Source organism: Trichosporon asahii (genome assembly GCF_000293215.1).
Source record: "Trichosporon asahii var. asahii CBS 2479 unplaced genomic scaffold scaffold00075, whole genome shotgun sequence".
NCBI lineage: Eukaryota > Fungi > Basidiomycota > Tremellomycetes > Trichosporonales > Trichosporonaceae > Trichosporon > Trichosporon asahii.
The window spans coordinates 2,147,485-2,172,949 of NW_014040850.1; the positions used below are offsets into that span (position 1 = coordinate 2,147,485).

At 58.6% G+C, this 25,465-nt stretch overlaps 9 protein-coding genes across 9 annotated transcripts; 2 read left to right on the plus strand and 7 right to left on the minus strand.

Annotated features, from left to right (window-relative positions):
- Positions 1–49: 49 nt before the first annotated feature.
- On the minus strand, positions 50–472 carry A1Q1_06422 (uncharacterized protein; the record flags this gene model as incomplete). The annotated part of the gene is made up of 1 exon (XM_014321536.1): positions 50–472. The coding sequence occupies one exon, from the start codon at positions 470–472 to the stop codon at positions 50–52; it is 423 nt and encodes a 140-aa protein (XP_014177011.1).
- A 1,864-nt stretch (positions 473–2,336) lies between these two features.
- A1Q1_06423 (uncharacterized protein) lies at positions 2,337–4,034 on the minus strand (the record flags this gene model as incomplete). Its single annotated transcript, XM_014321537.1, has 3 exons — positions 2,337–2,555; positions 2,626–3,381; positions 3,438–4,034. 3 exons carry the CDS (start codon positions 4,032–4,034, stop codon positions 2,337–2,339), a joined length of 1,572 nt encoding a protein of 523 aa, XP_014177012.1.
- A 474-nt stretch (positions 4,035–4,508) lies between these two features.
- Positions 4,509–6,687, minus strand: A1Q1_06424 (protein kinase regulator; the record flags this gene model as incomplete). The annotated part of the gene is made up of 3 exons (XM_014321538.1): positions 4,509–6,127; positions 6,349–6,510; positions 6,567–6,687. The coding sequence occupies 3 exons, from the start codon at positions 6,685–6,687 to the stop codon at positions 4,509–4,511; spliced, it is 1,902 nt and encodes a 633-aa protein (XP_014177013.1).
- A 1,487-nt stretch (positions 6,688–8,174) lies between these two features.
- A1Q1_06425 (uncharacterized protein) lies at positions 8,175–10,004 on the minus strand (the record flags this gene model as incomplete). Its single annotated transcript, XM_014321539.1, has 6 exons — positions 8,175–8,562; positions 8,605–8,789; positions 8,827–9,103; positions 9,148–9,319; positions 9,378–9,638; positions 9,794–10,004. 6 exons carry the CDS (start codon positions 10,002–10,004, stop codon positions 8,175–8,177), a joined length of 1,494 nt encoding a protein of 497 aa, XP_014177014.1.
- Positions 10,005–11,451: 1,447 nt separating this feature from the next.
- A1Q1_06426 (DNA dependent ATPase) lies at positions 11,452–13,360 on the plus strand (the record flags this gene model as incomplete). The annotated part of the gene is made up of 6 exons (XM_014321540.1): positions 11,452–11,494; positions 11,575–11,894; positions 11,941–12,135; positions 12,181–12,332; positions 12,398–13,242; positions 13,284–13,360. 6 exons carry the CDS (start codon positions 11,452–11,454, stop codon positions 13,358–13,360), a joined length of 1,632 nt encoding a protein of 543 aa, XP_014177015.1.
- A 63-nt stretch (positions 13,361–13,423) lies between these two features.
- On the minus strand, positions 13,424–17,139 carry A1Q1_06427 (uncharacterized protein; the record flags this gene model as incomplete). The annotated part of the gene is made up of 14 exons (XM_014321541.1): positions 13,424–13,504; positions 13,548–13,576; positions 13,616–13,682; positions 13,730–13,768; positions 13,824–13,916; positions 13,983–14,414; positions 14,701–15,264; positions 15,337–15,470; positions 15,537–15,590; positions 15,635–15,902; positions 15,970–16,240; positions 16,630–16,754; positions 16,815–16,898; positions 16,975–17,139. The coding sequence occupies 14 exons, from the start codon at positions 17,137–17,139 to the stop codon at positions 13,424–13,426; spliced, it is 2,406 nt and encodes an 801-aa protein (XP_014177016.1).
- Positions 17,140–17,360: 221 nt separating this feature from the next.
- On the plus strand, positions 17,361–18,293 carry A1Q1_06428 (uncharacterized protein; the record flags this gene model as incomplete). The annotated part of the gene is made up of 1 exon (XM_014321542.1): positions 17,361–18,293. The coding sequence occupies one exon, from the start codon at positions 17,361–17,363 to the stop codon at positions 18,291–18,293; it is 933 nt and encodes a 310-aa protein (XP_014177017.1).
- Positions 18,294–18,346: 53 nt separating this feature from the next.
- A1Q1_06429 (cytoplasm protein) lies at positions 18,347–19,538 on the minus strand (the record flags this gene model as incomplete). Its single annotated transcript, XM_014321543.1, has 4 exons — positions 18,347–18,805; positions 18,853–19,168; positions 19,211–19,346; positions 19,439–19,538. The coding sequence occupies 4 exons, from the start codon at positions 19,536–19,538 to the stop codon at positions 18,347–18,349; spliced, it is 1,011 nt and encodes a 336-aa protein (XP_014177018.1).
- Positions 19,539–20,746: 1,208 nt separating this feature from the next.
- Positions 20,747–23,099, minus strand: A1Q1_06430 (uncharacterized protein; the record flags this gene model as incomplete). The annotated part of the gene is made up of 2 exons (XM_014321544.1): positions 20,747–22,055; positions 22,177–23,099. The coding sequence occupies 2 exons, from the start codon at positions 23,097–23,099 to the stop codon at positions 20,747–20,749; spliced, it is 2,232 nt and encodes a 743-aa protein (XP_014177019.1).
- Positions 23,100–25,465: the final 2,366 nt, after the last annotated feature.

Here is a 25,465-nt window from a genome sequence, read left to right on the forward strand (position 1 = left end):
CTTCCTATTTCCTGTACTTTTAGTCTGAATTACATATGCATCCCCTAATCTACTCTGCCTGCGTCTGATGCGAGTTGTCGGGAACATAGAGATGCTCCCACTTCTCCATATCCTTGCACCAAATCTCGTTACCAGGCCTCGGCACGCTGCCAGGCGGCAACAGCCCAGCCATGACGTAGAAGTCGCCCTGCTGGTTGCGGTCGAACAGCGCGCATCCGCACGAAGGGCACCAGAAGCGCCGTGCCGTGCGTCCCCCGAATCCCGACACGGAGTGTTCCTTCACGTCCCCTTGCACGTGAACAACGGATGACGGGACGTGGATCAGGTAAGCTCCGAGGCCGCCGGTGAACTTGCGGCAATCTACACAGTCTGAGGTCAGCTGGGAAGGCTCGGCTGCTGTAGAGAGCAGATCCGGAGCCGAGTGACTGCCAGGAGAGCTGAGCTCCGATGGAATGAAGGATTGGGGGTTCATGGCCCGTTCACGTTCACGACAGGCGCAACTCACGACAGATCTGGAGCTCGGGCAGCTCGCTAGGCTCCGGGATGGTGACGGCGACTTGTTCACAGTTGCACTTGACGATCATAGCTGATTGGATTCCCTGTCACTTTCGAAGACTGAGTGGGCGGAGAGAAGCCTTAGCTCGGCGTCTCAGTGTCTCGAGGGCAACATCGGCAGCGATCCGAATGACGTCCGGACATTCGGTCATCTGCGACACCATACGTAATAAGCCTCCAGGCAGAGGCTTTCCTTTGTGTTTACCTTAGACTCGCCACCCAAGACTCAAGAGCAGCATGTCACGCAGTAGTGCACATGTTGCGCACGCCGTACAGGTCAGGTCATCTGACGCACGGGGGCGGACAAAAGTTACTGGAGCCCTGTCATAGCGGCGTAAACACCGTTTGCCTGCACTGCCTCTGCTGATCACTCCTGAGCAACCCGATAACCTAATCACAGTTCGCTTGGCACCGTCAGCGCGGGGAACAGGCAGCGCGGGGAACAAGCAGCGCGGGTCCAAGCAGCGGAGATGCGAGATGAACGTCGGAGATGAATCAGCGAGCGGCAATCTCGGAAGAGGAGCGTGGTCAGGTGATGAGGTCTGTTCCTTCTTACGGCTCGTACCTGATCTTCAACCTCGCTAAATAGTGAGTTGGTGAGCCGGAACGGAGTGTGGCAGCGCGATTTTGACACGAATCATTCGCCGCGGATTGTGGACGTCTTCTCGTGAGCTCGGTTAGAGAGCGGTCCCGAGTCACGGTGATCGCCGTCATGGGCAGGGTGCTCGCAATGTCAAAGACGGAAGTGGCACTCGCGCTTTGTCAGCCGAAGGTGGGTCCAAGGCTGTTGCGCTATGGATGGATGTTGCCTCCAGTAGCTCGCAAAGACGGGGCAAGCTCACGACAAAGGAGTATGTGCCGCTTCCTTATGCACTATGACAGCAAGCCGCGCCATGCTACTGCCGTTTCCGTCAAGTCCATGGCGTCACTGGCAATGGAGAGTACTTCCCTCCACGATTATTCCAACACTTATCCATTCATTAACAACAGCCATATCGCCTCAGTGCGCAGTTAGCATTGACAGATTACACGTCAAGACATGCGGCATCAGCAACCCAGTTCGCGACCGCAGAAGAACTGGACTCGGTTGTTTCACTGAATCTACAATACTGGGAGCAACCTTGCCCTTAGGATCTCCGCCTCTGAACTCAGTAGGCTGCCGACCTGTCTATCCGCTGATCAACGACGTACACAAGAGCTCTTCGTCTTGTTCCCGCAGACTGGATGGTGACGTTCAATGGCGCCTTGACCGCCAGATCGCCTTGCTGGTGTCAAGCTTCACCAGTCTCTCGACTCTGGCCATGGATGCCGGAGCAGGTAGTGTACGCTCCCTACCGCTACTCTGCCCGTTCTTGGAGTGCATGCTCCTAGAATGTCTAAGATCTGTGCAATTGTGCGCGACCGTGGAAGACCCCCTCACAAATGTAACTCCGTTGACCCGGTATGTGAGGTTAAGGAAAAACGAGTGCCCCTGGGGCTACCGCTACGAACTTGAGTCGAGGATCCAGCGGTCCATGTCTTACAGGGCTACTCTGCGATGGGTTCCGAGCTTGGTGGCCGGCTGACAACCGAGGATCTGCGCTGATACATTGCTTCTGCTTTGGCTGCTGATCCTGCCTCCAAAGGCTGCTCGAGTGCGTGCGAAGTCAGCGGGTGCCCGCTACCAGCACTTCTGTTTCGATGGTATGAATGATGCATGTGTAGATTGAAGACAGATGGATTGAGCGCCTCTGTCCCACTTCTTCTTCCCCCCAGAATGGTGTAAAATGTCGGTACGCTGCTCATTGCTTGAGACGAGGCGCCTGAGAACCTCTTCCGGGAGCTTGAGCAAGTGCTGCGTCGAGCTCGGCCTGCTGTTTGAGCTTGCCCTGGAGACTCTTCTGGGCATCGATCTCCAGCAAGCTCCTGATCTCGTCGTACTTCTTCTTGTCGATGTGTGTGAATGCGACAGTCTGGAGCGCCGTGTAGGACATGGACGCGAACCAGTACGACACGACGAGCTGCGGGCGTTAGTTTTGGCTGACGTGACAGGAAGGGCTGGAAGGGCAGGAAGTTGGTCGGGGGACTCACCGCGGGCGTCATCATTCCGGCGGGCACGATGCAGATGGCGACCACAGACATGAAGTTGCCAAAACCCTTGGACATGCGATCACGATCGCTGAGCGCAAACTCCAGAACGCGGTTGACTTTCGAGACATTCTCAAGCTTGGGCGGGGCGCGTGGCTTACGCCGCTCGCCCTTGGGTACCGGCTTGGGAGGCTCCAACGGGCGAAAGGGCGGTGAGCCGGGCTTCAGCCTGGTTTCATCAACGATCTGCGACCTGGGCTTCTCCAGTCTGCTGGAAGCCCGGGCCCTGGCGATTCCAGGCCGCAGCTGCCCACTCTGCCCTAGATTCTCTTTGGCCGGGCCGAGTTCCAACATGTGGTCGCTCGCGGCTTCGGGAGTGGGGCCAGGTCGCGGCTTCAAGTGGTCAGGGGCATCGGGCATAGGCTCCAACTTCTCGACCTGATCAAGCTTCTCCTTCGGTGCAACATCAGCGAGTTTGTGCAGTTTTTTGCGGATTCGCTGCGAGCGCTGAATAAGCTCGATATTTCCGTACGCCAGAATGGCAGTCGCAATAGGCAGGATGGCCGTGGAGTCGGGATCGCCAAGGCTCTGCAGCCACAGAGACGAGCTGGTCGCAATCTCGGGGCTTGCGAGCAGAGCATTGCGCACGCCAAACGACGCCGCAATCAAGAGCGGAATGTTGACGGCTGCTGGCGCCAGCATCGTCACCCACGGGTGCGTCCTGTGCGTCTTGTGCATGATGAAGACAGCATCCGCCATCTGTGTGAGAGAATCAGCGTCGACGGCTCTCAAGCCTGCGATGCAGCTATACTCACTTTCTTCCTTACGGTCTCAATATACTTCTCATAAGGCCAGCCATCCCGCTTGGCCTCGACCATCGTTTCCAACGCAATTCGTTCGTTGATTCCATCAAGATGTGGGTGAACGAATCTGTGCAGACGTTCAACGCGCTTCCGCTGCCAGATCTGCATTGGGAAGGTGAGAGTAGTGCGAAGGACGTACGCGAGCACGAACACTGAGAGAACGTAGCTCGGTGTCGGAATGTTCACAAGCGCCTCAGTCACCATGTTCGTAGGGAACAGCACAATCGACTTGGCCGCCTGCCAGACCGTCTCGAAGAAGGGGCTTGTGCCAAGGTTAGACACAATGTCGGCGGTCGAAGCAGTTGCTTGGGAAGCAGCGGAGGAAGCAGAAGCAGCAGCCTCTGAAGCCGCGGACGCCGCGCCGCTACCGCCGTCCGAGATATTACGCCGTTGCGTGAGGAAGACATTCGGACATGCCGCAGAGATAGAGGAGGACAGGGAAAGCCCAGGACGCCGCGGCGTAGATAGCGTCGAGAGCAGTCGTGGGGACGAGCTGCGAATCCCAACCCCGGCAACGGAGCGCCGGGCGAGGCGCAGACTGATGCTCATGCCGAGAGGTTGATAGAGAGAGGAGTGTGGATCCAAAGTGCAAGGCATCGCGACCTCCACTATGGCGGACCTCCACTTTTCGCGCGACCCGAGTTTCTCCAATCCTGAAATTCGGCTGGAACGCAAGGCAACCTCCACCTCCTGTCCCCACATTGCAACACGTGCACATCGCTTGTTAGGTCGTTGATATGGTTCATCATACAAATACTAGTGATAGCGGACTATGTTAAAGGATAGCGAGGTGAAGCTCTGCGTGAGCTTCTACCCCTTCGTTAAACGTCTCTCCGTCTCCCGCTCCAGGCTGCGTCTTTTGGCGGTATCCTGTTGCGTTCCACCCCTCCTGACAGGGGAGCCCTATATCGGACTTCCTCCCATCCTTCCACTTCCACCTCCGCTTGCAGCTCCAGCCGTGGCTGTCGCGGCATGCTCAGCCGCAGCACGCTTAAGCTGACCGCAACAAGTACCGGCGAATTCCTATTTGGGGTTGCCTTGCCCCTCGTTGTCGACGAGAGTGGTGCTCGTCGCGCCTGTCGTGTGCGTTTGCTGGCTGGAGTTCTCTAGACTGCCACCACCAGCGGCACTGCTGGCACCAGGGATGGTCATCGCGCTCGGCAGTGCAGGCGATACGGCCGTACCGTTTGTTCGATGATGCGATCGCTCACGCTCTCCGTTCTCCGTCACGATTTTGCCCACGAACCAGGCCGGCACCCAGCCGCGCTCGCCAGTCTCCTCCTTGATGCTGTAGCTCCAGTGGCAGTACTTCTTGTATACCCGGATGCGCTCGCCCTCCCTCAACGTGAGCTCGTTCTCGTTCTTTGCCGTGTAGTCCATCAGGACATTGCCAGGGTACGACGAGCTCATGATGTTGGATGGCAGAAGCGGTGCACGGCCAGGGAGCTTGCCCGGGCTTCGCGGCGAGACCTGAGCGATCGCCTTCTCGAGCTCGAGCAAACATCCAGCCGGCACCCATGCACTCTTGCTCGGGTCCGAGACGATGTTGCCTGCTCCCTCTGGGTCCTTCTGCACAAACCACCAACCCTTTGCTTTCGACATGACGACAAAGGTGGCGCCCACCGCAACGTCGAATTCGTCCGCTCGGTCCGCAATGTAAGGGTAGATCGAGGTCGCGTAGGTGACCTTGTGGATCTTTCCGTCGACGTCGAGAATTGTACCTGGTTCGGGCCCCGCACCCTTCTCAGCCTTGTCCCGGGGACTTGGCAGGTCGGGGAAGCCGCCCTCGCCTGGTGTTCGGCCGCCTGGCCTAGAATCGGTCTGCTCGGTCGGGGAGGGCACCGTGTCGACGGTGGGGAGTAGGTTTTGCGACGTCGTTGGCGGAAGTCCAAGCTTGAGGGCCTGCTTCTGCTGTGCCACGGCGATTGGTGACTTGATGTCTCGGATATGCCTGAGCATGAACACTGGCCGTTGCCCGCCTTCCTTGAGCTTCTGGAACAGTAACAACGGCTTCTCGTCGTAGCTCAGACACCGTTCCGTGTTGCCGAAACAGATGAACAAAGCGTACTGCTTCCAATCGTCGTTGATCTTGTACTTCTTCAACGCAGCAGGCAAGACCTTCCAGCATGGATCCTCCATTGTAACTCGGAAGCTCTTCGCAGCCGAATGCGCCGCAGCAGTCGCACGCGACTTGTCACTGTGACTCGCATTGGTGGGAGCGGGTGTCGGGGGCGGTAAGTCGACTGGTGGCGTAGGTGATGACGGTAATGGCGCACTTCCTGATCGGTTGCTGCTACCCTCCGCACGCTTCCCGTTCCCTGCTCGCAGGGAGCCGCTTCCCAACCGAGCGAGCTGAGGCGGTTTCGGCGTGAGTCCTCCAGAGGAAGCTGTTAACCGACCGGATGTTGGCAGCAGCTGACTTGGGGAGTCGAATGCATAGGTCGTGGCCGTTGTGGGGGTCGCAGCGTCTTCGACAAGCTGGGGCGCGACGCCAGGCAAGGCGATCCCGTTGTCCGCCAAAGCGCGAATCAATCGTGCATGGTCGCGTTCAAGTTGCATCATCCGCTCTTGCTGGTCCAGCACGAGACCCCACATCCGGTCTATCGTTGCGGCGTGCTCCATCGCTTCGAGAGCAACCTCCTCTGCGATGTTGTCAGTGATCATGCTCAATTCTGTCTGCGCTCTCCAACGGGCCAGCCAGCGTCATGTGATGGTTGGTGCACAGAAATCAGCTGCAACTGTGTCCGTCCCGTCACAATGTGCAGTCACGCATGCACGATGAGCGCGGTATGCTCGATGGGCCAACAAAGTTTGGCACCATGCGGGACAGCCGCGCCCCGCTCTGATATGGATCTGCACTCACCTTGCGGTCGCCAATCGTCCTCGCCCATCTCTACGCCCTGCTCTTTCTTGATCTCGTACACGTTTCTCAGGACGTTGAGGCGATGGCCGAGAGATGTCATGCCGAGGTCGACGAGCGTTTCATTATCGAGCGCACACAGCACGTCGCCGGTGATGCCGTGTTCTACGTTGCGTCAGCTCGCGTATCTTAGCCCATGGCGGGCGTGAGCCCTATCTTACCATAGATGACATCCTTGTATCCATCGAGCCCAAGCCCCAAGAAATACTCGTTGACAGCTGACTCGTCCCACTCAACTATGGGCGAGCCAGGTGACGACGGTTTGGGCGAGACGGCCGTCATGCCGGGCGGAGATGATGCCGACGAGGTTGACTTCTGAGAGTTACGATTCGATGGCCGTTGTTTGGAAGAGAAGGAGAGTGAAGAAGCGAAGTGTCAGAGTCGCTCGGGGCTCGATTATCGAGACTCGTATCTGTCGAAGTGTAGAGATGTCAGGCCGGCGGACGCGAGGTGGGGACGGTGAGGTGGTAGGAGCTTGTGGTGGAAGGGCGGCGGCAGACGCGAGTGGGTGGAAGCGGCGGTGAAATGGAAAAGACTAAGGTTAAGCGATTGAGTAATGGGAGAGCGAAGACTAAATCGCAGTCTGGGTGGTGGGCGTGGTGGGGGCGAAGGGCCGGCGTAGAATGGTGACGGAGTCGGGTCGTGGAGATGAGTGTAGGAGGTGGAAAGGTCGGATGCAAGTGGTCGATGCAGGGGTGGTACGGGGTGGAATGATCAAGCGAGAACAACAAAGTGGTGTTACGGTGGTGATGCTTAGGAGCCTAGGACTCGACGAAGCTAGGCTGGTCCACTGGTTCAGTCAGACGGGCGCTGGCGGCAGGGTCGGCTGGCGGGCCTCTGGCGCCAGGCGGCCGGCGAGTGATGGTTGAGCCCTCCTAGCGGCGGGTCCGGGTGGAGGTCGTGGAGGGAATACGCCTTTGCGCCCAGCGGTAGCGGCGGCCAACGTGCCCTGCCCTTGGCTCTCTGGGTGAATGTTGGACCCTGCCCTTGGCTCAGCACTTGACCGATGCTGGACGGCCACGAGTCTGAGTCTGAGCTTCAAGTTGAGCGTTCCTCCCAGCGAGAGCGTGCATGCAGCGACGCAGCAGTTTGCATATCCAATGCTTCCACGCAGATCATATGGAACACTTTCTCGATTGGCTTCGCTCGCTGCCTCGAGTTCCTCGTTGAGGTGCACCCGGTTCGCGGGTGGCGCGCCGCGCGGCCGTCTCTGCCTCTCTCAACCTGACCTCCACTTCGCAGCCAGTACTACTCATTGCCCAGGAACCGGGGTCAAAGATGGTCATGCCGTACCACGTATACCAGCTGCTCGTAGCTTGAGATGTTCGTCTTGATCTGTCGCAATTCCGCGCCAACATCGTCGTCTTCCGCACCCCAGCTTCCTTTCCTGTCATAGTTCGCACACCGATCGCATCAATATCTGACGGAAACCCAAATCGATGCATGTGCTTGTCTCTGGTATATGCTGCCTCTATGTTAACGTACTGACACAAGATGCCGTTGACCCTTCTACGATTCGCTTCGTTCTTCCCCATAATTACCTCGGACGCTGTAACCCTCTTTCCTCTTCCCGCAGTACTCTTAATCGTCCAGTATGGACAACGTGGCCCCACTGTTCCTCAGTTATCAACGTGACTCCCAACTTTATCATCAGTCGATTGTTACGTGACGGGAGGCTGTGTAGATGGTACCTTCCTTTAACCATGTGCACCAGCTCCACTGTACGCAGCGATTCGCTTGCGTCAGCTGAGCCGTGAGATCGACGCAGCTTAATGAACGCCAGCCTGGTACAGGCGCCTGACCTCATCGCCAACCTCGATACGGCGCTCGCCCTCGAGGTACTGCATGGCCTCGATGTAGGTGTCGGGCACAACAATCTTCTTCAGATTCTCCATGTTGTCCTTGACCATGGTGAAGAAGAACGTGTTCGTCTCGTTGCGCGAGCCGGTCTTGACGTCCTCGACCTCGGCCTTGACGATGATGTGCATCTTGGCCTCGCCATAGGGTCCGCCAGTGGGCTCCTCGCAGTAAACGACCTTGGACTTGAGCCAAAGGATAGCGCCGATGGGGACGGGGAGCTTGAACTCGATCTTGTCGAGGGCAAGGAAGCGCGGAGGCTTTCCAGCGAAGACGGCGGCGTTCGTGAACGCAAGCTCGCTGGACATTGTCAGTTGAAAGGTCGGAGGGCTGACGACTCACAAGGCCTGTCGCATGAGGAAGCCACCGAAAACGTTGCCGTGCAGGTTGCGCTCCTGGGGGAACATGATCTGGACGGAAGACATCTCGGTGTCCTTCATCTTGATGAGCTTCTTTCCGTCGAGCTCGTGCTTTCCGCGAGTAGCAAGCATGAAGCTGTGGAGATCCCTAGACTCCTCGCCAGAGGGCTGCAAGTCAGCGCCTGGCACTGTGGATTAAACTTACAGCCTGCTTGTCCAACGTGAGCTTGCTCAAACGGCCGCGCTCCTCCTTGTGCGCCTGACCGATGTCCCAGAGCGCCTGCTCCTCGGGAGTCTCGACGATGAGCGGGGGGACCGGGTGAGCCTTGTAAGTGTGCGAGTCACGGCACACCATGGAGAACCTTCCGAGCATAAGGGTGTCGGTCTTGTCAGTTCCAGGCTTGCCCATGCCCTCCATCTTGACGAAGACCTCCATGGACGACCGTCCGGTCCAGGTAACGAAGCCGGAGAACTTCAAGTCACTGAGCGTCAGCTAAGGAGGACTTGAGACTAGCGCGATACGTACCGGACGTTCTCGTGGTTCAGGCATCCGAACATGTCCAGACGGTCAGCGCTGGCGGTAGCGATGAAGATACCGGCCCTGGCGGATTGGTTGTGGAAGTCCTCGCTGGCATCCCTGTCGTCGCGAGCGAGACAGTGACGATATCCGACAGCTCCGGCGAGCGAGTCAAGGTGCTCTAGGATCTTGCCCATGCCTAACGTTAGCTGGCAATACTGCTTGCATGTGAGACTCACGGAAACCGCCGGCAAAGTTGACGTACTTGTCGTACAGACGAGGGTTGGAGGCGAGGGGAAGCACAAAGCTAGTGTAGCTGGCCGACATGTGCTTGGGGGCCATAAACTGCTTCTTCTCCTCGGCAGTGAGAGGAGGGACTTCCTCCTTCTTCTTGGCAGCCTGACCAGAAAGCTCTGGAGTGATGTACTCCGGCTTCATCCAGGGGACTGGATGGGCGCGCATAACGAGGGGCGTGTCATCCTTGGCCTTCTTCGACGATTCTGCAAAGGTCAGCTACCGCGGGAACGTCTGCTCGAGAGCCAGGTATGATGGAAGGAAGAAGCCGATCGGAGGTCGGGCGAGGTAGTCACCCTCACAAGTGCCTCACGAGCAGCGAATGACGACGATCGCTTTAGGCTTTGCCACTGGTACTCACGGCTGATGTGGGTCAAGAGCCTGTCGATCTCTTGAAGAGTGACATACTGCTGCTTAGCCTCCTGCTTAGCCTCAGTCTTCACAGGGGTGGCAGCAGTAGCATTGCCTCGGGAGAAGTAAGTCGGAGTAGGGACAGTGCGGGCGGCGGCACTTCGATAGGCGGCACGAGCCCTAGAGCCCAATCCGAGCGACGAGCGCATTGAGCGCAGCATGATAGCGATTATTCTGAAGGAGTGTGTAGATTGAGAGAATGACGATCGAGGTGTCCTTGAGCTTGGCGCGAGGAGAGCGAGTGAGAGAGCGAGACGGTGTTGATTTCGAGAACGCCGTGTCTATGATACTGCTCCAATGGCAGTGACTGAATACCCGGTCTCAAAATCAGAAGCAGCTGACGAATGACGTATTCCCCATCCATTGCACCCCGAGTTCCGATCAGCTTGCCGGTTGTGTGTCCTCTCATCAGCCAGTGCGCGGACGGAAACATGCATACGTAGGAGGTGTGTGCGCCGTACCGGTTGTGATCGCGGCCAACTGCTAATCTGCTGTCGACTAACGATTGTTATACGCTCATAAGATGCCGCAATCTCCGCCGGTCCTCAGGAATAGTTGGTCCGCTCATCCGCTGGAATAGACTTCCTAATGTCTAAGGATGCTCGACCACGAAGCTCATTGGCCCCCCCGGGCGCAGCGTCACCCCATTCATAGATCTCCGACAAAGTTCATCTTGCTCTACTCATGTTCCTGCCGCATTCTCCCGGATCTCAGACAGCCGCTGCCACCGCGAGCTCTCCGACGCCGCAGCACCGGGCACGTCGCTGTGGCTAGGTCTTGCTCCTCCCTTGATGAATGTTTACGACTCACACCTTCATCTGCCGAAGCTCTACAGTTCCGATGACCGCACGAGGCTCTCTGAAAGAGAAGCCTAGACACTGCACAGACCTGGCTTCGTCTGGTTTTATTCTCCGGGCCAAACTCCAGGTTCCATGATGTCTCTAAACTCTGCTGGTCCCTGCCATATGTAAACACAGCGGTCTGTATCGCGATGTCCAGACCTTATACAGGGGTCTACTTCTAATCCGGATAAGGGTTTGTTCCCCATGAAGCTAACAGGCCTCCGACCACGGTCATCAAGTGAAATCTCGCTGTAGCGAGCTCGGCCCATGAACACAACGAGTGCTGCGTAGAAGTGACCATGCGCGATCGGATGAAAATCCTGCACCTAGCATCCAGGCTGTTGCATGTGCGCGCCTTCTCATCACCGGACAAGTCTTCGTCCGGTGGGTCGAGAAGACTACGCTCGTTGGCGACTCCTTCCTCTCGACAGAAGATTCCAAGCCCGAGCTGGGAGGAAGGCAAGCCCGAGGGCAAGAGCCAGATCGATATTTGCTGCGCGATACGCCTCGCTGTGCTGTAACCTCGGACGCAGCGGGCACCTTGGGCGAGCTGGGCTGGAATGTGTTGCGTTGTCATCATGTCGCCCCGTTGTTGTTGCCGGTGATAGGACTGGACTTACCGGTTACGTAACATTAGATGTTTTCCACGGTGGTGGCAAAAGTTGGCGGTTGACTCACCCTGACTGTGCCATATCGATCGGAGGTGGAGGTGGGGTTACAGCCCTCCCAGCTTTTACACCTTCCTCTATCGCCGCGCTCAGCTACCATGCCGCCTAGGTCGCGAAGGAGAGACGACGGCACTGTGCGAGGTCCGACCTCGGCGCTGACCAATTTCCTTGCGGTAAGCGGTTTGAGGGGCGCTGTGCTGATGTCCAGTCTCTTGGTGTAGACTCAACGCGCTTCAACCAAAACCCTTATGCGTCTGTTCCAGCAGACAATGCTGGCGGAGGGGAAAATGCGGAGGCTGGGCCCTCTGGTTCCAATGAACTGACTCCTCCGGCCGAGGAGGAGGAGGAGGAGGCCCGCCCAACAAAGCGAGCCAGAGCCGCCAGTATCGACTCTGACGATCTGGACGCGGACGGACCCGAGTCCGCTGCAGCGAACGAGGAGCCTTCGCCTGCCAAGCGTGGGCCGCAGGTTAGACCGCAGCCGCTCAAAGGCATCGGAGAGTTTATGAACTGTGGAGAGTGCGGTAAGAAGTTCACGGTCGTAAGTGCCTTGTACTGTCTGACGTGGACTGTGCGCTGATCTACAGACGGCGTACACCAAGGAGCACCCTCAGCACAAGCAGACGTGGCTGTGCTTTACTTGCTGCCCGAAACTGGGAATTGACGCATATGCGAAAGCGAAGAAGCCGAGGAAGGCACCTGCGAAGAAGGACGCGCGTCAAAAGATCGTTCACTACGAGGTCGTGAAGGGCGCGCCTGCCCTTGCTGATCTCTGCATCGGCGTGAGTCCAGCTCTCATATATCCCGCGTATCATAATTGACGACAGATTATCGGCAAGTATATCGAGGAAGTGGACGCACTTGGCGACATCGGAACAATCAACCTTGACAAGGTTTGCAAGATCATCTGCAAGTCGCGACGCTTGACGCCTGATACGGCGAAGTTGCTTTACAGCGTTGACCGCACCGAACTGGCGATGTACGATTGCACCAGTGAGTTCATCATTCCCGTTTCCAACTGACATCAGATCTCGTCCATGATAGTTACAAGGCTATGGCGCGTCTGTGTCCGCACCTCGAGAGCCTGCGACTGCTTTACTGCGGACAGATGCAGACCGACACGCTCAAGGACTGGGCGGAGAGCATGAGGGATCTGCGCGAGCTGGAGCTGTATGCGCCGTTCCTCGTGCGACAGGAGGGATGGGAGGCTTTCTTCCGCGCGCGCGGCCCGCAGCTCGAGAAGTTCCTCCTGACGCAAAGTCCGCGCTTCGACGAAGACACCCTCGACGTCCTCGTCTCGTCCGCACCGAACCTGAAAGCGCTTCGCCTCAGCGAGATCGGCAAGCTGAACAGCGAGTGGCTTCCGACGATCGCCAAGCTGAAGAACCTCGAGTACCTCGACCTCTCGAGCCCTGGCACGCCACTCAGCGACGATGCAGTGGCAGAACTCCTGTCCGCCGTGGGAGGCAAGCTGACCGAGCTCGACCTGAGCAGCAACCCGGAATTGAGCGACGAGGTTCTTGACGCCATTGCGAAGTACTGTCCGCGCCTCACCCACCTGTCTCTACACCACGTCGACCTCAGCGACGAGGGACTGGTGCGTTTCTTCCGCGCACTGAAGGCGAAGAAGCGTCCCGGTCTCATCGAGCTTGATCTCGAGAAGGGCCACGACTTGCAGTCCCTGGATGACCTGATCGCGCACAGTGGTCAGACACTAAAGACACTCTCGCTGTGTGGCTGGCGTGGCGCTGAACGCGAACAGCTTTCCCGCCTTGAAGAGTGCAAGAACCTCGAGTTCCTCGACATCTCGTGGTGCCGCAACACGAACGATTTCACCGTCAAGGACATTTTGGATGGGTGTGACGCGATCAAGGAGGTGCGCGTGTGGGGTGAGTTCGACGTGCCTTCGCAAGAAACTGACAATGAACAGGCTGCAACCTTCTCACTGACAACGTACCGCGGAAAAAGGGTGTGCGCGTCGTTGGTGTCGAGACGCACGCCATCTGATTGTACTCCTCCCGAACTGTTTGTACATCATGCATATGTGTATACAACCCAATGGAACTTAGTCTACTTCACGCCGAAGATCTCCTTCAGGTCTTCGAAACGTGCCTTCTTCTTCGTTGCGGCGTCCGCCTTGGTGCCGCTCTTCTCGAATGCCTGTTGTCAGCTGCGGATAGAGTCCAGAGCATACCTTGGCCACAAGTGCGTCCTTGCGCTTCTCTGTGATAGTTAGTTAGGTGTAAGCACAAAGAAACGCACGGATGTCCAGAACCTTGGCCTCGACCGTATCGGCCGCAATGAGTTGGAACACGCGCACAGTCTTGCGCTGCCCCATCTGTCTGTCAGCTTCGGCCTCAAACACTGTCAGCTTACGCGGTGCACGCGGTCGATGGCCTGCGCCTCGATCGCACTCTGCCACCAGGGGTCACACTGCTGTCAGCTGCAACGTGGATCATTAGAAGCTTACAAGGAACACGTTGCTCGCGGCGGTGAGGTTAAGTCCAACGGCGCCCGACTTCAGCGAGATGAGCATGACGTGAGGCGAGTCCTTGTCCTGGGTCTGAAAGTTCGCAATCACCTCACGGCGCTTCTGTCAGCTCTACAACGCGACCGTAGGAGAGCTCACCTTCGCAGCGGGCATCGAGCCGTCGAAGCGACAATAACTGATCTCCTCATCCTCGAGAACACCAGCGACGCGGTCCAGGAAGCTCGTGAACTGTGAGAATACCAGTGTCTTGTCACCGGCATCGAAGGCGCGGAGATACTTGACGAGTTCGGCGATCTTGGCTGAACGTGCAGCGGGTTTCACGGTCACATCATCCGGCACCAGGTCCAGGTCTGGCGGCAGCTCCAGCAGCGATGCCATGGAAAGCTCGTGTCGGTCCATTGGACAGAGGCCTTGTCGCTTGATGACCTCGCTGATGCACAGGAGACAGACTGAGGTCAGTTGCAGGACACTTTGTGATGAACTCACAGGGATGTCCGCAGTCCGTGATGCGCGGATCGGCGAGAATGTCAAAGCACACCTGGAGTTAGATTTCGCCACAGGGAACGACACCTACGGAACACTCTTCCTGATCAGCTACGGCTTGCCTAAGCTTATCGATGAGGCGATCCTGCTCCTCCTTTGAGAGCTTGATCGCTTTCACCGCAGAACCCTTAGGGGATGGTCGTTGCAGTTCCTCGAGGTAGTTCTCCGGAACCAGATCCGAGGAGAGGCAAAGTTGGCGCACTGCTGTTAGTTTCCAACTGTCGCAAGCTTGGCGACTCACTTCTCGTCAGCATGGAGAGAACGTTGGTACCAGGCTGGTGGGTCAGCAGCCGTCGATAATGTCAATACCCACCTCCCCTGTTCGGAGACTCTCTTCGAAGCGCTGCCGCGATATCTCCAGCACCTCATCGTACGTTTTGCGGGTTTCCGGGTCGAGCTGGACCTCGCACTGATAAAACTCGATGGGAGGGAGCTCCACAATCTTACGGCCTTCGGCATCCACCGTGTCCTTGGTGCGACGCAGAAGCACTTGGCCGACAATGCCCTGTAGCAAACGTCCAGCTTCGGCAGACCCAGAACGCAGAGGACGCAACACGAGCGACTTGAAGAACTCTGGCTTGTCCAGAGGCGTGCAGACGCGCGTGCACGCCAGCAGCGTACCCAGATCCGTTGGCGAATTTACGATCGGGGTTCCGGTCGCGATCCACCGACGCTCAGCCTGCAAGTTGGCGAAGGCCTTTGTCACTGGAGGTGAGTTAGTTCGCGATGGCCATTCGAACTTACTCTTCGCCTTGGGATTCTTAAGAATGTGTCCCTCATCGGCAACGACACGCTTCCAGTGCACCTTCATGAGCGGGCCCTTCTTCGTGCTCGACTTTGCCTGCTTGCTGCCCTTCACAGGCGTGGCAATTCCGGCCTCGGCCATCAGAGTTTGATATGTTGTGAGAACGACCTGCAGTCAGCTTGCACAGCGGTGACTGAAGCTCACATCGTACTCGACAAGATCCTTGCCCTTGACGCCCTTGGCACCAGCACCATGGTACGTGTAGTAAGTGAGTTTCCCGGGCGCGACATGGTCCTCAATCTGCTTCTGCCAGTTGCTCAGCACAGACAGAGGACATACTGTGTGTCAGCTTCGCTGAGACGTGCCTAGCTCACCGACAAGCGTAGTGTCGCTGTAGAATTCACTCGGCTCCTCATCCATCGTCGCGAGCACAAGACCAAGCGTGGAGAGCGTTTTGCCTGGTGTCAATATAGCTGCAGGTATTGCCAGTCCGTTGACTCACCAAGACCCATACCGTCAGCGATGATGCCACCGCGGCCGAGTTCCGGATCCGCTTCCTGTGGCGTCTTGGTCGCCGCGTTCAGCCAGTACCCGCTGTTCTTGCCCTTGCCCTTTTGCTTTGACCAGAACTGGACAGCAGGTTCGCCGATCTTGGGCAGTTTGGGATGCTCGTGGTCGATCATCCAGCGGATCGCCTGGCTCTGATGCGGGAGTAGATCCACGTTGAGTTCACCGCTCGCAACCCCTGGAGGACTCTCGAGCAGAGGCAGCTTGGTGACGTCCATGTCGGCGGTGAGCGCGGCCTGCGAGGTCAGAAGGCGACAACCAGAGACCTACCATAACGTCGTCCGCCGCCTTTTCGTCTGCCGAGACCTGCTTCAGACCCTTGAGCAGCTTCTCGACTTGCTTATCGTTCGAGTTGCTTGCTTGGCCGCCGCGCGTGCCATAGTCGTAGAATGCAGACTGGTTGGGATCCTGTCCCTTGCGGCGGAGCATGTCGAAGCTCTGGCCCATGGGCGTGATCCACTCAAACTCTGGCTCGAGGTGCGGCCGGTGTGCAGGTCGACAATAGACACACATGTCCCTGCTGTCAGCTGGAAGTCGCTGTCTGCAGCTCACATAGGGAGCTTGAAGCGGTGCTTGCCATCAAGGTTCTGCCCGATCATGCGCCCCTCGACGGTGATCAAACGCGCATCCATGAGAGGGGCGATCCGCGCAGCTGTGTTTCGCGGCACGTGGCCAACCTGGTCGCCCGCAGCATTCAGCACCTGTCTTCTCGACTTGCTTATCGTTCGAGTTGCTTGCTTGGCCGCCGCGCGTGCCATAGTCGTAGAATGCAGACTGGTTGGGATCCTGTCCCTTGCGGCGGAGCATGTCGAAGCTCTGGCCCATGGGCGTGATCCACTCAAACTCTGGCTCGAGGTGCGGCCGGTGTGCAGGTCGACAATAGACACACATGTCCCTGCTGTCAGCTGGAAGTCGCTGTCTGCAGCTCACATAGGGAGCTTGAAGCGGTGCTTGCCATCAAGGTTCTGCCCGATCATGCGCCCCTCGACGGTGATCAAACGCGCATCCATGAGAGGGGCGATCCGCGCAGCTGTGTTTCGCGGCACGTGGCCAACCTGGTCGCCCGCAGCATTCAGCACCTGTGGTTAGCTGGCACCGGCAAGTGGTGAGCTCACCTGCACCGCGTTGCTGTCGTAGGGGTTCTGCGGCTGGCGGCGCAGCATGACATACTCGCCAGCACCGACAAGGCCATTGTAGTGCTGGATGCCTACGACTTCGGAGCGGAAGGCGATCAGAAGCTGAGTGTTAGCTGTAGAGGAAAGAATCAAAGCTCACCTCATCGGCCGGCTCCTCGCCTTCGTCGTCCTGGGACGCCTGCGACGTGGGGGTGCCAGGTGTCGAGGGCCCAGCAACCGGGGAGGTTTCCCGCTCGCGCTCTCGCTTCTTGCCCTTGGATTTGGATCGTGGTCTGGAGGGTCCAAGGACCTCTTCGGCTTCCATGCTGACAGGCTAACGTTGTGTGAGAGAGTGGGAGGAAGGAGGGAAGGGCGCAACACAGAATTCTGTCTCTTTGGTGCAGCTTAGTGGACTTATAAGTGTGGAGCTCCACACGCATCATGAACTGTAGCGGCAAAGCGGAGGTAAATCCTACATTGCTTGCCACCACTCACAGCTGCATGACGAAAACAACTCTCGATCACCCATACACCCATACACCCACCATGCCCCGCTCGCCATCACCACGACGCGACCGCGACCGCTCCCGTTCTCCACGGAGGGACCGAGACCGCTCCCGCTCTCCCCGGCGCGACCGCGACGAGGGCGACCGCCGCTCCTCGCGCCCCTGGACCGAACGACGACCGAAGGAGCTCTCGTTCTACAAGAAGAGTAGCGCGGCGTACGGCCAGCCTTCCTCGTCGTCTCGCTCCATCGCCGAGATCGGGGAAGAGGAGACGGCAAAGGAGCGCGCTCAGCGTCGTGAGCGTGGCGAGGTCCCGCGGCGATTTGGCGGAACACGCGAGCAAGGAGTGAGGAACACGATGGGCAACGTAGGCGGCATGCTCGGACCTGCCGCTGGGGTGGGGAGCTTCAAGCGTACAAGTGATCCGCTCGACCGTATCGGTGTCAAGGGACGGGATTATGGCGACCGCGACAGGCGCGATGACCGTGATCGTGACCACCGCGACAGGAGGGACGACAGGGATCGCGACCGGAGAGACTACCGCCGGGACGATCGGGACCGCGATCGCGACCGTGACCGTGGAAGGATGCACCCCGACCGCGCGGGCCGGAGCGAGGAGAAACCCTCCGAAGACGGCAAGGTGTTCAGCACGACGGGGCCGGCGACCAAGATCCGTCCCGGGCGCATGATTGAGGTGATCGCCAACGACCGTTTGGGCCGGAAAGGTAAGCTCTCAGTGAGGTGTATAGCTGACATGACAGTCCGCGTCAAGTGTCTCCCGACGGATACGGTGGGAGACTTGAAGAAGCTTATTGCAGCGCAGACGGGCACGAATGCGCAGAAGATCATTCTGAAGAAATGGTACACGGCGTTTAAGGACCATGTGCAGCTGCAAGACTATGAGATCAACGATGGCATGGTGAGTAAAAGCGGCGGTTGCTTCGCAGCTAGTCGTCATCGCGAGCGTAGCTGACCTCCAGAGTCTCGAGATGTACTAGGTTCGACTTCTGATATGCATTACGTTTACTAGAGCTTGGACTGCTGCGCGCCAAACATCTCATCGTAAACAGGATGAATGAGCTCGAGGAGGTCATGCGTGACCATAGCCCTTCCCATCTTCTTGTACCCTGCCCGGCTGAGGTGTCTGTTAAAGTTACTCCCCCCATAGGCCGCAAGCAGGGCGACGTGCTCCTTGAGCTCCTCGTCCGGCGGCGAGCCGACCGACTCATAAGTGCCCTGGCTCCAGAGCCGGCCCCAAGCGAGCAACGTGCCCGTGCTGCCGGAGAGAATATCGCCCTGCCCGCCGACGCGCTTGAGGCCGCCCTGCGTCGAGTCGACGAGCGTGTCGCCGTCAACCTTGAAGGCAGGTGGCAGAGGACGTCCATGGGAGATCCGGTCCTCGCCGCCCTTCTGCACAATGACGACGTTGCCGAAGCGTTTCGCGAGGGCGGCACACTTCTCCTCCGGGTTGGACGAGGAGAGGTCCTGCTGGTCAGCTTGACATCCAACAACATGTTCAACTATGGACTCACGAGCGCCTCGCACAGCCGCTTGAACTCCATAATGTTCGGCGTGAGGATGACGCGGCACGCGCCCGGCCAGTCCTTGACGAGCTCGGGCTCCTTGTTGATAAGCCACAGTCCGTCGGCATCGATCACGATGCCAATGTCCATCTCCTTTGCCAGCTTCAATGCCTCGCGCGCACACCCCTGCATGAACTCGGACCGGCCGAGACCCGGGCCAATCACCAGAGTATGCATCCGCTCCATGACGGACTTGAGCTCTTCAATCGCCGGCTTGAGGCCCTTGGACTCGATCAGCGTGCCGTGCACGATGAGGTCGGGGGCGCTGCGGTTAACATCAGACTTGAGAGCCTAATAAAGAACGTACTATGTCTTGATCACGTTGCCCGCCTCCGGCTCGCAGATGACGTGCGCGAGGTCCGCACCGAAACGCATCGCGCCGAAGGCGGAGAAGAAGGGCGCACCGCTGTAGTCCCCGCTCCCGCCGAGGACGCCGACACGGCCTGGGTGTCAGCTCAAACCTCTTGACCAGCACAGCTTCTCAGCTCCAACCGGAGTCGGAGGAAGATTGAACCTGCAGCAACGGGGGACTCACCAGCCTGTCCCTTGTGCAGCGTCGGGTGCAGAGGCGGAATAATCTTCTGCACGAGCTGCAGGACGGCGTCGTTCTTGTCCTTCTTGTCTGTTCCCGTCATGCTGCTGTAGTGTCTAGGTCCTGCCTGTGTGTTCCGTAACGTTGGTGTCGAGGTGAGAGGTGATGTTCGAGGAAGCGCTGTCGGCCGAGTATGTCTTGTAGAAGTGGAGAGTAGTCTGCGAACACCAGTTCCAAGTCGCGCAGACATCAACAAGTTTGCCAAGTTATGATGCACTGGTAAAGGAAGTCGGATGAGATTCCAGCTGATGATTCCGGCAACACTTCGGAGGATGTCGTCATACCGGCTGCGAACGTAATGTCCACTTAGACGCCGAGATCCGTGGCATTGCAATCTTGAACCCTTCCGCAATTTCAGCCTGGCATCATCAGTACAAGAACAGCGCCGCATCATAGCGCATGGCCTTGCACCTGTGGGGTGCGACTGGCTGCCCAGTTGCCAGTTGGGGTTGGCGGACTACAGGCTGAGCCATGCCGCCATGAAGCCACCACTCTGCAGTGCACATTGCACCATGTCTAGCCATGGTCAGCCAGTGGTCAGCCAGCAGCCCACCAGCGTCCAGCCAGACAGGCCACGGCGCACATTAATGCGCACATTGGCGTGACATTGCGCCCGCACCTGACGCACCTGACCTCCTGGGCGCGCACATTGCACCAGGCGCATTGAGGCCCTGCAACCCCGCACCCACCGTGGCGCGCGGCCCCCGGTCCAGTGCCAAATGTTCCTTCCCTCCAAGGGTCATGCAGGTAGGGTATCAATTGCATAGGGTCATCGACTTGCGTCGCTACAAAAAGAGACTGAGACTCTGGGACGTTTAAATGACATTTTGGCGCTGCGCCTTAAAGTCAGCGAGTCGCTTTGGGTTTGTGGGTTGTGTGGGTTGTAGGTGGTAGGTGGGGTACGAGATGCTCTCTCTCTCTCTCGCTCTCTCGAATGCTGCTGAGGGGGTCGTAGTATCTTCGGTCGGTCGGTGGGGTATTGGGTCGTTCTCCTTCCTCTCTCTCTCTCTTCCTCGACTCCTCCGGGTCCCAAGTCGGTGCGGGCCAACCAAGTCACAGTATTATCCTCGTTTATTAATGTCGGTATGGGGTAGATGTTCGTTTCTATATGGCCAGATGTCGTCCTGTCGTATACCACTTTTGATCGCTCGGCCTCACAACTGTCCGTGTTCTACACAGTTGCGTGAAGCGGTCGAGGCGATCGTTCCATGCTTTGAAGCTGTGCGAGTGCACTCATCGCCCGCGGAACAGCTACATGAGCGCGTGGGCGCCCGTGAGGACGTTCTCGTCCATCTCCTGCGCACCGCGCTTCGTCTCGGGCTCGAGCTCGGTCGAGAACGAGTAAATGTTGCGGCCCTCGGGGATCGGGAGGCGAGGCTTGTTGTCCGCGGCGGACGCGCTAGGCGGCGTGGACGCCTCGGCAGCCGACGACGAGGACGTCTTGCGCGAGCCCTCGCTGCCGTTGGCAGTGCGCGGCGAGACGGGCTCGGTGGGAGTCGGCGAGCGCGTCGCACTGGGGACAGGCGAGGAAGCCTCAGCGATCGTAGCCTCGGCGCGCGATCGGTCGAATGAGTCGCGATGCTTCAATGTAGGCAGGTGAGACCATGAGCCCTGGCGCGAGAGCTTGCGCATCTTCTGAGCCTCGGCGGGCTCAGCGACACGGCTATGCTCAGGCACGGGCGGCACACCACCAGCGGTGGGGCCAGCCGACGTAGCGCGAGACGGAACTGGGTCGGTGACTGCTCGCGGAGGCTGAGGTCCGCCGTTAGCGGGCATGCCATTGTTGGCGAGGAAGCGGGCGCGAGACGAGCAGGCGAGAACATCAGAGCTGGATGCGCGTCCAAAGCTGGAACGCGGCTTGTGGCCGGCGCCGGCGGGCCTTCCCAAACCGATAGAAGGTAAGGTGGGTCGCGGCTTCGGGTTATGACGAGCGCGCTTGCGGGTAGGCGAGTCCTCGTCGACAGCAAACTCTTCATCCTCGGCGTCTTCGGGGGCCTCGACCGCGTCGGACGACAGCTCGGACGGAAGCATGTTGATTAACGCCTCGCGGTAGCGGGGGTCGTTCTTGTGCATCTGGTCGAGCTCGTACTCATCGACACGGGGGCGAGGACGGGCAAGTGGCTTGTAGCTCATGCTCTGCTCGCGGTCGGCGCAGACATCGTCGAGCGAGAAGCCTCGGCGAAGGGGCTTGATGGCGTACGGCTCCTGTCGAGGCTTGGGAGCAATGGCCATCGGGCCACCCTGGTTGTAGAGGCGGCGCTCGGCAGGGAGCATGTGGGTGGCACCCATGGGCGAAGGCGAACGCTTCGGCGTCGGCGACGAGCCGGAGGCTTGCTGCGCAAACCACATCTCGGGCAGGAGGCGATCGCTGACAATGTCCATCATGACCTGCTGCTGCTCCGGGGTGAACTTGAACGCGTCGCCGCGGTTCGCACGCTGGACGGCGGCGAGAGCACGCGAAGCGGTGTCGGGGTTGGTCTCCGCCATCTGGACGAGGGTCTCAGCCTTTTTGAGATCCTGACGACGATTCTGGAACCACACGGTCAGGTGGCGCGTTGTGCTGAACAATGTTAGCGCCTCATTATGCTCTGTGCATATTCAATCGTACGCACACGTCCCCGCGTCAACCGACTGACGCGCGAACGCATGTGTGTACCATTTTTTGCACGCTCGTGACTCACCATCCAAACCACCTGGCAAGCTTCTGACGCTGCCACTTGTGCGGGTTGTGCGAAATGCTCCACAGAATTTCGAGCATGTCGAGCTCACCGGGCGAGAAGCGGCGACGCGGCTTGTTCTTGCCGTGGTCCTCGGGTCGGTAGTCCCAGGGGTTGCACGAAACAAGCGTTCGGCGCGCGTTCGCACTGCCCTCGTCGTTGCCAGCATTGTCGTCGTTGCCGCCTCCACTGCCGTTGGAAGGCATCTCACCCTGGTTGAGGTACGCTTGGGGGAGCGGGCCTGGGAAACGAGCGGGAGCAAGTAGGTCGTGCAGCTCGATGGGTCCGGGAGGGTAGGGCGACGCGTGCATGTCGGGAGTCGAGGGCAGGTGTGTCATAGGGGACGAAGCGTATGTCATCACTGACCGAGCCGACGGCGTGGAGTGAATGTGGTGCGGGAGGGGCGAGTGGTGCGCCATCATCGGCGGAGGCATGCTGTGCGAGTGATGCGGGTGGTGGAACGGCGACCCATGGCGCGGGGATGCATGGCGATGCTGCGGCGGGGTGGGGAGCGGCAGCAGCGACGCGGCAGGACGCGCAAAGGCGAGGCCCTTGGGAAGAGGAAGTTCACGCGCGTCGGGGTCGACCTTGGTGACGACAGGGCGGACGGGAGTCGCGTCCTTGGGCGTGCCGCTCGACCTCATACGCGATGCCGGTGTGACTGGAGTTCCTTTGGACGGGGTAGAAGCGTTGTAGCGCGAATAAATGTTGTCGAAAGGAGCTAAAGGTTGGCGATGGCGAGCGGGTGTTTGTTGCGCAGCGCTAGTCGACGACAGGTGGTTAAGCTTGGAGGATGACCTCGTCGCGTCGTGGTGAAGCTTTAAGTTTGCGGGGGTTTTGTTCTCGTCGTTGAAGTGGTGGTGCTGCTTGGAGCTCGGGGTGGACATTGAGGTGAACGAGGTTGTGTGTAGACAGGAGGGATGGATGACTGGATTGACACCTATGCGCACACGCCAGGAGGAAGGGGAATGACTGGTGGAAGGGGGAAGAGCTTGGTCAGGAAAGGAGAGTAGGGGAAAAGAATGACTGAAGAGTTGAGCTGTGTGGATGATGCGGGAAGAGATGCAGGAGATGCGGGGGTGCTACAAAGTGGGAGAAGTGTGATTGCAGTGGATGAGAGTGTTGCAGCGAGGAGGAGGAAGAGGATGGGAGAAGAAGAGGAAAGGAATGGAGCGCGAGGTGGTTTGCGTTCTGTTCGATGGAGGCGAGGAAGGGAGGGGGATAGACACGGGGTGACAGATGAAAGGATAATGAAGATGAATCAAGAAGATGACTTGACTCCTGGACTACCACTACGGGCTAAGGAGCGCGAGACAGCGAGTCTGCACAGAGGTGCGCAGGTGCGTACGGTGAGCTAACGCAAAAGACAGGCGCACTGCAAATGAATGGCAGGGCAAGGGCAGAGGGGAGACTATGGCAGGGTCACCCAGGTCGGACAGGCGGCAGCCCAGAGGGGCGCGCGGGCCAAGGGCGCACAACGTCCAGCGCTCCCAACAGTCCGACCCAGGTACGCAGGGTCGCCAGGGGCAAAATGCCAGGAACGGCGGTCACAGCGCTCAGAATGCAATGTCGTGGGCCTATCCAGTGGACCCGCGCAACGCTCGACGGCTCACTGCTCAGCCCAGCTCAGCACGCTCACTGGATTAGACTTAGCCTTGTCGTGTTCCTTTCTCCGGCGCGAGGCGACACCCACTCACCCCACCGTACGGCGTTCAGAATCTCGCACAAGCACACAATACCGTCACTCCCTGCCGACACCTGCCCTCCCTGGGAATGAAATCCGAGCTGCGATTGGCGCGTCCATCCCCCCTCCTGCGTGTCATTCCCGACTTCCCGACTCGTCCATCGTCGTTCACACACCACTGACCAGCCCTCCAGTGCATGCATATTACTCTTACTGGAATAAACACTCATGTGTCGCATTATGCAATGTCTTACACAGCCAACGGTCACTTCGGCCTAACGGCAACGCAGCGTGTCATGCTTCACACTCTGGAGCCAAACGAAGTGCCGCGGAGACATTCTTTGAGAAATCTAACTTCAGGCATGCGCGCGCTCTCGCCAATCCTGCCTGCCTAAAGCTTTGCTTAAGCCTGCCTGTTGTGCCAGTCCGGGTCCTGAACCTGTCACGATACGACAATGCACAGCAGATGAGAGTCATAGGGAGACACAGGGCAATCAGGGTTCACAAAGCCCATCAGTGCCCTGAACTTGTTATGCCAATCGCCCGCCACCGCACGACCCGCTTCCACCGCTCCTCTAACCATGCTTGGCGATTGACATGGCCATCGCTGTCTCATGCTTTATCGCTTGATGCATTTGCTCTGTTGTAACATTTTGATGCAACGAAAACAGAACATTACAGCATCACAACCGATCAACGCTGTCATGTACGTGATGCAGCGGCATGGAGCGGGTGCGTGGCCCGTTGAATGGCGTTGGCGCTCTGAAGCCGCAGATGCATTTTCGGCCGTGTATTGTTCTATGATGGGTCCCGTCATCCGCCCCGACTATCTCCTGCACGTCGCCGAGTCCGAGTATCGCAAAGTCTGCAACTCGTACACCGAGTAGACACAGGGCAGGCTCAGACAAGGCGCTTGCTCTCGCCGTTGTCCTTGTCCTTCTTGGGCTTGTCGTCCTTGCCCTTGTCGTCGTCGTCGCCGTCCTCCTCCTCGACGGGCACGTAATGGTCGCCGTAGCCGATGAAGTCGACTCTTGTGCGTCCATCGTCCGTCTTCCCAAGGAACGCAGAGAATTTCGACTTCAAAAGGACCTCAGACTGTCTATGCAAACCTGAAGAGACGTCAGCATGCATGCAAAGCGTTGAAGAGAAGCAGAAGAGATGTCGTGAGGAGGAGGAGTGGTGGTTGTGGCAGTGGTGGAGGGAGGATTGGCGGACCGCGCGCAGTCGGCTCATATCCGGCAGGAATTTGGCTCATTTGGGCTGATTTGGCTCATGTCCCTCGGATCCCTCGTAATGAGACGCCACGTTTCCAGGGTCCGAAGGCTAGGGCCTGGTTGGTTGGAACGGAGCGCAATGTTGTGTCCCGTGCCTTGTTGGAGGCAAAAGGAAGGCATCAGACGAGAGAAAGTCTGAGCCAGCTTAAGCCTCGGGCGTACCGGACCCAGGGGCGCGCGCCCTGCCCCAACCGGCCCACCCTGGCCAACCCTGGTGTTCGGCTCCTCAGCCCAGGAGCCGTTCGGAGAGAAAGGGAGGGGAACAAGCCAGGGAGCCAAGACGCGTGTCCATCAC